Raw genomic sequence first — 10,003 nt, 5'->3', positions numbered from 1 at the left:
GCCTCCCGGCACAGGAGCAGCACCGCGTCCTTCAGTCCGGTGGGAGGGAAGGACGAGCTCTCAGGGTCACCCGACTGATGCTGAATCCCTGCGCTGCCGAGGGGCATTGAACGCCGTGGTTTGACCGTGCGGCTCCCGTTCCCGGAGCAGTCCCGTAGCTCTGTTGCATCTATTTTTGAGGTTCTCCAAGGAATGTTCCTCTAGCCATTTCAAGCAAATTAGTCACAGTGACAGCCGAGGAGTGCTCTGGGAATGCTGTACGTTGCAGAAACACTCAGCTGTTCAGGCTCGTCCAACTGTATGACTATTGCCCAGTTAAATGTTGCATTTTCCTAGTAAATTGTTACTTTTGTGCCTAAGGCGAAGCATATTACTTGGAAACCCTTGGCTGGGGAGATGATTAGGCAGGTACATGATTGGCAAATAGAGTGGGATTTTTCCCCTTCTATTTGCATAAAATCTTTTCCACTGCTCTTTTCACCCACCAATAAACCTCCTTCCCTGCACTATGACTTACGCTTAAGATTTCCTCATGTGTGCAGCCTGCCCTGCTTTTTGACTGTGTATACTCTGCTTGTTAAAGTTACACCTCAAAGCCTAGCAATACACACTGTGTGTGTATATAGCTATATATCTCCATCCATCCTTGGGGGGTCATCAAGAACTAATTACCCCAGATACAACTGATGTTAAACAGAACCATAACTCAAGCCAGCATCACAGGAATGATAAAGATGGGTCGCCTAATACCACTAAACAAAAAGGCTGGCTCTGCTGGCTGGAAGAGAGGCACAAGCTTAAACTCTGCTAAACTGCAAATACAAATGTTAGTCTCTATTTTCATACAATAAACAGTGGATCCTAATGAAGCAGCCTGGAGTTAGTGTTCACACCAAGGCATTTACCAGTTCACAGCTCAGTCACAGAGTCTCAGCACAGGTCTTTTGTGTCTATGTGCAAAGACCCTGTACAAACCAAAGTAAATGATGCCATCCCCGGGCTGTGGTGCACGCTGTCTAACTGACACTGACCTACTGTCCAACCTGCTATAATGACATGTTTGCCTCATCAGGGAACAAATATGCTCAGTATTCCTGCTAGGATTTCTGTATGATGAAAGCTGTCTGAAATCTGATTCAGGCTGCCCTCACCCACTGCTTGCTTCTCATATCCTTTTTTCTTAGTTTCCTGCTGTCCTGGATAATAAACACAGACAGCAGGACAACCAAATAGCTGGGTCTGACAAGGGACTGCTTGTTAGCTGTAAGCATTACTGACTGGCAACTTTCTACTGCATTTTTCCAAAGACCAACTGAACACTACAGATCTCACCAGAGCTGGGTGTGTGATGACCACTGGCCTTTGGAGACCTTCTAAAAGCATAAAACAAAGCACCTTCCCTGAGCAACTCCTTGCATGACAGTAGATTTACAAATATTTGCCTTGCTGTTTCTGTGATACAATTCATGGGGGTGAGGCATACAGTACTTTGCCCACTGGCTTGATTTTTGGACATTTTTATTTTTAGACTCAATTTTCTCAATTATTACGCTTAACTTGCGCTTTTTGTCAGGCTATTATTTTTAAGAAGCCCTACCTAGGGCTTCCTGCCTCTCTTGACAGTGTTGCCTGGTTCTGCTGTGCAGATGGAACCTCTTACCCAGCTAAGGTGGAAGCCATCATCACAGCAGGTAGCCAGAGACTTTTCCTAATGAAATGGAAGATGTGGGTTTGAATCCCTTCAAATAGCAGATAAATGTAAACCCTAGTCTCTGATGAAGCTACTTACACTGGAATTTTTAGAAAACCCACTTCTCAAAGAAGAAATAAGGTAGAGGCTAGTCAGCTAGAAAGGAGAACAAGTGGTAATGTATGCTCTGCTTGAATTAACTCATTATATGAAATCGATATAATGGAAAGCAGTCTGTAATTGTAATGCAGCAACCTGCCTTCTCTGACCCCGTCTCAAACCAGCTGCAAATAAACTTTTTTGTCCAGAGACTGGTTTTATCTCCTGGAGACTATTTCCTACTGCACATTTGTCCAGTAATGTAGACACTGCTGCTGCTTCCTCAATGGGTAAAAATAGTTCTTAGAGATGGAGATCACTGTAAGTTAATGATCTTTTTTCTTGTCTTTTTTTGAACAAAGTGATCTTTGTACAAGACCTCCTGCTGGTCATGCTGATTTGATCAGGATTTGCACCTTATTTGTCATGTCTCCTTCTCAGTAGCACTTAAAACAAGCAAAGCAAACAAATTCCTCACAGCTTTTCTTACTCAGGTGTTCCTGGGCTGTTGTGCAATTCCCTGGCATTTAACTGCTGAGTGGCATGTCCTGTGCCAGCAGTGGGAAACTGAAAGCCTGAAAGCCTGATTAGATAGTCAGCTGCTAATTCCTCCAAGGGACTGTGGAGTTTAAATTCTTACAGAATGGTGTCTTCCTCCTGTGTTTTCCTGTTAGAAGTAGGTTGACATGCAGAGCCAGGAATAACACAGAGTCAGGAGTAGTGCAGTGTCTGAGCTTCCCTGTCCCTAGCGAATGTCCTCTCTGTCAGTAAGTTTTGCAAGTATCCTGGTACCTGAGCCAGCAAGAGAACTCCTGTATAGAAATATAAACTGCTCCATGCCATGTGCCCAGCCTGAGCTGACTGCCCTCTGCCATTTCATTACCTTTCGATTGTGAGCTATGACCATATTGGGAAAACCTCACACAGTTCACTGATCATCCAGTTGGCTGCAGGTATTTCATTTATCAGGCACTGGCAGATACACTTCTAACCTCAGACTTGTCTGTTCGTGTTCTTAGGGCCATCAAATAGTGAAGGTGCTGGCAAAGTGAGCCTCTTGAAGAAAGTACCAGCACTGAAGGACGGAGACTTCACCCTTGCAGAATGGTAAGAACTCAGTCCTTAGACTTCCTTGTGTAACAGCAATCTGTGCTGCATTCAGAAGATGTCATTCCTGTGGAATATTTAAGGATCACAGAATATATGAACATGCTGGTTATTTTTAATAGTATAACCTCATTTGATCTCTTTCCACTTTCTGTTTGAATTATCTTTCAGAATGTAAACAACTCAACTGACTTAGCTGCTTCATCTCATCCTGAATGCACTTACCTCAAAATGGGATTATAAACATTTCTGGGAGATGTTGAAAGCTTATAAAAATCCTTTCAACCCTAGGAAAGGAAATCCCTTTTACTCTAGGAAAGAATTCTGTTTATCTGAATTAGTGTCTTGGGGTGACTGTACAATTAGTCATAAAGGCTGAGTGAACATCTACACAGATAAAATTTAGGCTTTACATTAAAAGATTAATATGGAGACTGGTTAATGATGTCATAATACTGAAACAATTGAACTATAGTAGTATCAGGTAAGGGTATCTGCATTTTCTTCCATTTTGTCAGCACATTTTCTGTGGCATCTTTTTTTTGTAGTAATAGCCTAAGTATTGTTGCAGATGACTAAGATATTTTTCCCTCTGACTTCTGCCAGTTAGTGAAAGTATAAATATCTGGACAAACACAAAAAAGATTCTGTCGGGTTTCCTTGCTGAGATTTCCACTGACTTCAGTGGAAGCTGCATGGTGGAGACAGACCTGATGAAAAGGCAGCATAACCTATCAGAGAGTTTCATTTAGTACACAAGCACGGAAACAGCACAGGTCTCAGAGAGATGGGTCAGAACAGTCAAGGAGCAAGTGGAGTTACCATCACTGATAGATGATCATGGAGGTTTATTGTTTGTTTACCCCAGTACTGTCCAGCAGCATGATGGTGGATGGGAACAGTGCTGTGATTTTCCAGCAGATTACAGTTTTCATGGAAGCTAAGGTGACTAAGGGCCACTGATATCAACATGAATTAGATGCCTTTATAAGAGATGCCTCCACTGGAAATCCTGATCTGAATGCTTTTTAGTGGCAGCAGCAAGCTGAGAAGAGGCAGGAAAGGGAGCTTAGGCAAAAGTATTCTGCATCATAATTGCCTGCCCCCTTTCTTGTCTCCTGTTGATGCATGAGCAGCACTGCCATTCTGCTGTATCTGAGTCGAAAGTACAACACTCCCGACCACTGGTACCCCTCAGACATACAAAAACGGGCCCGGGTAGATGAGTACCTCTCCTGGCACCATGCTAACATCCGGGCTAATGCTCCTAAGACCATGTGGATCAAGGTAAGGAGACAATGTAAAAATGTGAGTAAAGTAATGTTTTCCTGTGAGAATACTGAGCATTTTAAAAGCCCCAATTCAGAGACCGTTTGTCATGCTGAAACAACAAACGTGGGCCATTCCTAGCTGAAAGGAGCTGTGGGCGAGGGAGCTGTTCCAAACTGATCAACGTCAGGATTTGGCAAAAGCAGCATTGGCCATTTCAGTTTTTTCCCTTAGAGAAGGTCTGGTACAGAAGATCTCAAACCCAACAGACTTCCACTGCCTGGATTTGTGAGCCAATATGTAACAGTATTGCTTCCAAGGGCCTCTCCTCCACTGCACAGCTGTGCAGAGTGTGCACATAGGCAAAGTCTGGCTTTGGTGATCATGTGTTTTATTGCTGGAAGCAGAAAGACTTGCATTCTTCATACAAGTCCCTGCAGCCACATTAGTGTGGAAATCCAGAAGGAGCCTTCTGATTCCAGCACACTTATGTGCTTCTCTGAAATAGGCTCAGGGACAGAGAGGAGAGACACTGAGAGGCAGATTTTCTTTACTCAGTGTAGTCAGGTCAATTAACATTTAGGCAAAATTAACTGATTAACCCTGAGCCAGAAAATCATTTAGTGTTAGATGATATTTTGCTGGACACCTATTTCCAGCCAACTCACCAGACAGTTAATGCAACTATCCTTAGAGAGACCTAGGTGCAAATATAGTCCTGCAAGGACAACTGTGGTATGGAATTTCAGATGAAATCAGGGTTGCTAGTAAACAGGTAAGAACTTCATTCCTTCATTGTAAAATTTGCCCTTCTTTGTGCCTAACAAAGCGTATCAGGACTCATTCATCTTCTTGAATTTATTGGTATTTGATTTTTTGGCTATAGAGTGCAGAGAAGCAATTCAAATATGAGTCAGATTCATACAAGAAGCAGGTTCTTCCAGCCTCTGCAGGCTGTCACTGCAGTGCTCCAAGGGAAGGAAATCCAGATAATTGCTGCTGATGATGATTAGATAACCCAGATGCAGAAAAGGTCCTCAGAATAACTGTAAATATGGAAACATATAAAGCCACCACGTAAGAGAAGCATACTAGCTAGAAATGGGAGAAGACAGACTGCCCTGAGATAAGGAAAAGGAAGAAGATGCTGTTTCAAGTGATTTTACCCAAAAATCCCATCATGCATAATTGGAATCACTTAGGAATACAACTGGCCATGAATTTTCTGATGAAATAGATTCCACATGTGTTTGGCCAAAATCCTGGCTTGGATTAAGCAATCCCAACTTGAATTGTTGAATATACTAGCAGTAAGTAGAAATTCAGTCCACTTGCACTGACTGAAATTTGTATCTTTAATTCTGATTTTCTAAATAAACTATACTTCTTTAGCTGTGGAAGGTGAAGGCAGCATGGCTGTGAAACACTGCAGGCTCCAGTGGTGCATACACCTCTGTCACTGGTGAAAAATGTTGTGGAAAGGCAACTACCCCCAGTGCCAGCAAGTTTGTGTAGACACAAGGACTGCAGTTATGTGATTGCTCTGGAAAAATTTCTAGTGGTTTAAAGAATGATGCCTGGCAGGCCACAGAAAGGGTCATGTAAAAATGGTGTTGGCCACTGCCAGCCTTGCTGGCTGCTGTCACACAGAGGAAGCCATTTCTGTCTCTCCAGCCAGTGTTGATGCGTTCTAGTCCTTCCGATGCTCCTGCCACAGCCACCACCATTCCTTCCTCTCCATCACTCTGTGGGACAGGCAGCTGCCTTCAGCATGCAGTTCCACAGCAGGGTGGCTGGCAGGGGTGGCTGGTGGGCAGCTGCTGGTGAAACAGAGGATGTAGCAGGGGTGACTGTGGCAGAGATTTGTCTTCCCTGGAGCTGTTGCCCATTTTTCTTTTGTATCCCAACAGGGTGGAGTGGGAGGGCACAGCTGCCAGGCACAAAATAAGATGAGGATCCTTGATTTTGTTCCACATATTGCTGCTGATTAGCTGGAGGCCACTACCTTGGCAGGTCAGCTGCTTAGGACTGCTTGTGTGCTCTCTGTCCAGGAGCTCCTTGGAGCTGCTGCAGTCCATGAAGCTGTGCCATCCCCTTGTGCAGCTTTATTGCAGGTCACTGACAATCATGGGGTATAACTTAAGTTACGACTACCAGAGAAGATGGTCATCTGTTCTGTTATGTCCCTTCTCTCCTCAGGTGTTGATTCCCCTCTTCACAGGGCAGCCACTGCCTTCTGAGAAGCTCCAGGAGGTTATGGAGGGGCTGTCCACTTCCCTGAAGCAATTTGAGGAGAGGTTTCTGCAGGACAAAGCTTTTATCATTGGGAATGAGATCTCCCTGGCAGATCTTGTGGCCATTGTGGAACTGATGCAAGTGAGTGCTGGAGCATGCTAAGGAATGTCAGCACAAGGGAAAACAGATGCTGCTGGGCAGGGAGGGTGCAGCATGTGGTAACACTTCACTAGAAGGAGAAGTGAGAGCATATCTCAGCAGAACTGGCCTAAGACAATGGGGAGAGTGGGAGTGGGTTCAGAACAGCAGTGAAAATCAAAAAAAAAGCTAGCTGCAACAGATCTCTTTTGTTTCTCATCTCTAGCAATACCTCTTCTTCATTTTTTATAATGACTTTTATTTTTAACCTCCAGAGAAGGAGGTAGTATATGTAAGTGAGAAGCAATAGCAGACAGGTCTGATGAAATGAGAAAACCGTATAGGAATATTTCTATCATTCAAGAATATGGTACTTGCCCATGCCGTGTCTGGAAGATGAAAGAATTTATCTCAGACACAGGTAATCAAATTAAGTCTGTGACAAACTGATTGTTCTCTGCCAGCCCACCAGGGCCTGGATCCTGCAGCCCAGCAGTGATTTCTTTCTCCCGGTTCAGTGTCCAAGGGACTGAAAAACAGCAGTTCTGCTTCTCTACATTGTGTTCCAGAGAGTGGCACAGGCAGAAAGTAGAAGGGGGTAGATTATGTCAGTTAGGACACTGGTTCAGTTAAACACTTAACATTTTGTGCTGGGTGTTGCTGTGTAATGCAGCACTCTGTACTGCACACTGGGCAGTGGTCCCTGGAACTGCCAGCCCACCACATCTTCAGTGTTGTGGCTGAAAATCACTCACTGAACGTGGTCATCTATGCTGCACTTCATAGCTATTCCAGGAATTGACTTGTAAATGCTCTTTAAAATACAGGTTAGCTTTTGTGTCCCCCAGATAGGTACACCCGACCAGAGGAGATTTCCCTCCTTCCTACTGCTCCTGTATGAGCGCTTCCTCTTTACCTGTACCTGCAAGTACACTTTTAGTGCCTGTTGTCTCAGTTAAGAAGTGACTGCCCCAAGCCTCACTGTTGCTCTCTTCCCTTTCTGCAGCCTGTTGGAGTTGGTTGTGACATCTTTGAAGACAGACCCAGGCTGAGGGAGTGGCGCAGGCGGGTGGAGGATGCGGTGGGGAAAGAGCTTTTTTTCCAAGCCCATGAGATGATCCTCAATATCAAAGAACTGAGCAATATTCAAATCGATCCACAGCTGAAAGAGCAACTGGCACCTGTGTTGATGAAGATGTTGAAATGAATTAACCTATTTTAGCATTTTTCCTGCCTTTTTTTTCCTTTTTAACTTCTCTGACATCCATTTCTACATGTAACTGGAAAGAGCACTGTAATTCTAACACAGAAATTGCAGAATGTTTCCCCCCTGGCCAGGTCTTTCTTGTATCCTTGGGGGTGGAAGCTGGGGAAAGTTTAAGACCTAAAACATTAAATTTATACAGAAGGCTGAGGCCCTACAGGTCACTTAACATGCATCTGGATTTTATTTCAGTGTCAGTCTTCTCAGAGATGGTAGAGACAAGAACAGTATTGCCTGACAGAATTCAAGCCAGCCTATAAACTGGGAACATTAAAGAACTGAATAGGATGAGGGTCATAGTTTTCATGAGATTTTAACATTTGTACTGCAAAGTGTGTCTGATTCTCATCTTCCCAGCATGTGTCTGCACAGATGAGCACAAAACTACTTCACAAAAGTGAAAAAAAGAAATTTTAAAAGTTTCTTATTGTTGAGACATCCTGCTTGGCTGTCCATGTACATTCCACACTTCCATTTGCCTTGAAGTTCCTTTGAGAAATTTCTTTGTATTCATCTACAACTGTGAATCTTTATAATTCTTCAGTTTAACCACTGCTTTTGATTTCTGAAACCCTGGGTTCTGTTGGTGCTCTGACTACCAGTACATGTGTGGCAGCAGCTGTTCTTGGAGATTTGTGCTGCTGGTGGCCACAGCCTTGGAATAATTGCCTACCTAAATACTATGCTGATATTATATAGGAAGTACCCTGAAAGAATACATTCACAGTGTTTTCTTGAAAGAGAATATAACAGCACACAAATTGGGGTTTTTTCTATGGTAATACTGTAATAGCAATCCACATTTCTCCTAGAAAATGCAGGGAGGGAATAAATGCAGATATACTCTTCTGAGACTGTTTTGGATGGAAGTTCACCAAGTAAGTCACCCTGCACAGCTGAAGTAATAGGAGAGATTTTGTGGCATTGAGCAACACATGCATCACAATAAAAGGGCAAAGAGTTGTTTTGGAGCTTTTGGGCTCTTCTCTTGGCTGTTTGTTTCTGCACAGTTATAGCTCAAATAGAAAATCCTTTTGTATTGCAGCACAATTTATGAGGTAAAACTGAGCAAATCCAACCATTTCCAGTTTTTTCAGTTGAAAATAACAAATTGTACAAGATGCAGAAACTGGCAGAATATATCTGTATATTTCCATTCATGAGTAGTTGTTGCCCTTACCCTAAAATCCTTGCCAAAAAACTCTTCATGTAAAGACTAAAACAAAATGAGTAATGGAATTCAGGAATTGCTTCTCTCACTAATCAAATAACTGCCTTCCCCCCCCCGTTACTACCAGGTCTTGGGTAGTGACAATTTTTGCTGGCAAGTTCTAAAAAAACCTGTTGTTTTCTTACGGTGTTTTTCACCAAGGTTTCAGTTCTAGATACTACTCTATCCTAGAAATCTTTCCCCAGCCTTATTCCTGGCTGGTTTTTGCACATGGCTCTTTGTGCCACTATTGTCTTCGTTAGCAGCAGTGAAGGCCAAGCAATTCCCTAAGCAAAGAAATGAGCAATTTCATCAGTTTTCATTAGCATTGTCTAAACTGTAGAAAACCAATGTGTCACATTACACAAGGCAAATTTTCCTAACAGTTTTGTGGCTTAAATGATGACCTTTTAATCTAGCTGGTTCATAACCCTTTGCTGTAAATGAGATCGTGGAACCTCACTAGACAGTAACTCAGCTTCTGAGAAGCCTCTGATCTCTAGTTTAGACACCTCTGATCTGTAGATTACACCTTCCCTATGAGCCAGCCTGCCAGGATCACTTTCATCAACTTGGGAGCTCAAAGTCCTGATTGCTCAAAGTCCTTGTAATTAATACACATTGGATAAAGCGGTAAACCTCTCTGGTTGCTTTTTAATACCTTGTAGTGTTGGTTGTTCTGAGAAAGTACTGCACTTCCATTCTCAACCCTCCCTGCACAGAGGTGTCTATTGTAGTGACCTGAAATGTTTTTCCATTGGCCCTAAGGGCCATCACAAAACTCATTTCACCCATCCGTTAGTGAAAGAGTTTTGGTCTCACAGCCTCTAATGCATATCCCAGCAATGCCCATGGTGAATCCCAAAGACCCGGCAGCCAGCTGGTGCAGCTGTGGCGAAGCAGAGTAAGCCGCGACCCGCGCCTGGGCTTGGCACGGGGCGAAGGGCACTCACTACCAGGGCAGGACGCGCACCGCGCTGCTGCGGGCGGT

At 43.6% G+C, this 10,003-nt stretch overlaps 1 protein-coding gene across 1 annotated transcript; it reads left to right on the top strand.

The window, feature by feature from the left end:
- Window positions 1–11: 11 nt before the first annotated feature.
- LOC103614230 (glutathione S-transferase theta-1) lies at window positions 12–8,773 on the top strand (the record flags this gene model as incomplete). Its single annotated transcript, XM_017732186.1, has 6 exons — window positions 12–26; window positions 405–408; window positions 2,809–2,896; window positions 4,033–4,183; window positions 6,365–6,541; window positions 7,545–8,773. Coding segments are annotated over 6 exons (636 nt in total), but the record flags the coding sequence as incomplete, so codon positions are not given.
- Between the last annotated feature and the right edge of the window lie 1,230 nt (window positions 8,774–10,003).

Source organism: Corvus brachyrhynchos, unplaced genomic scaffold (genome assembly GCF_000691975.1).
Source record: "Corvus brachyrhynchos isolate BGI_N302 unplaced genomic scaffold, ASM69197v1 scaffold864, whole genome shotgun sequence".
NCBI lineage: Eukaryota > Metazoa > Chordata > Aves > Passeriformes > Corvidae > Corvus > Corvus brachyrhynchos.
The sequence above is the reverse complement of the archived record's forward strand: the minus strand, read 5'-3'. Positions and strand labels throughout refer to the sequence as shown.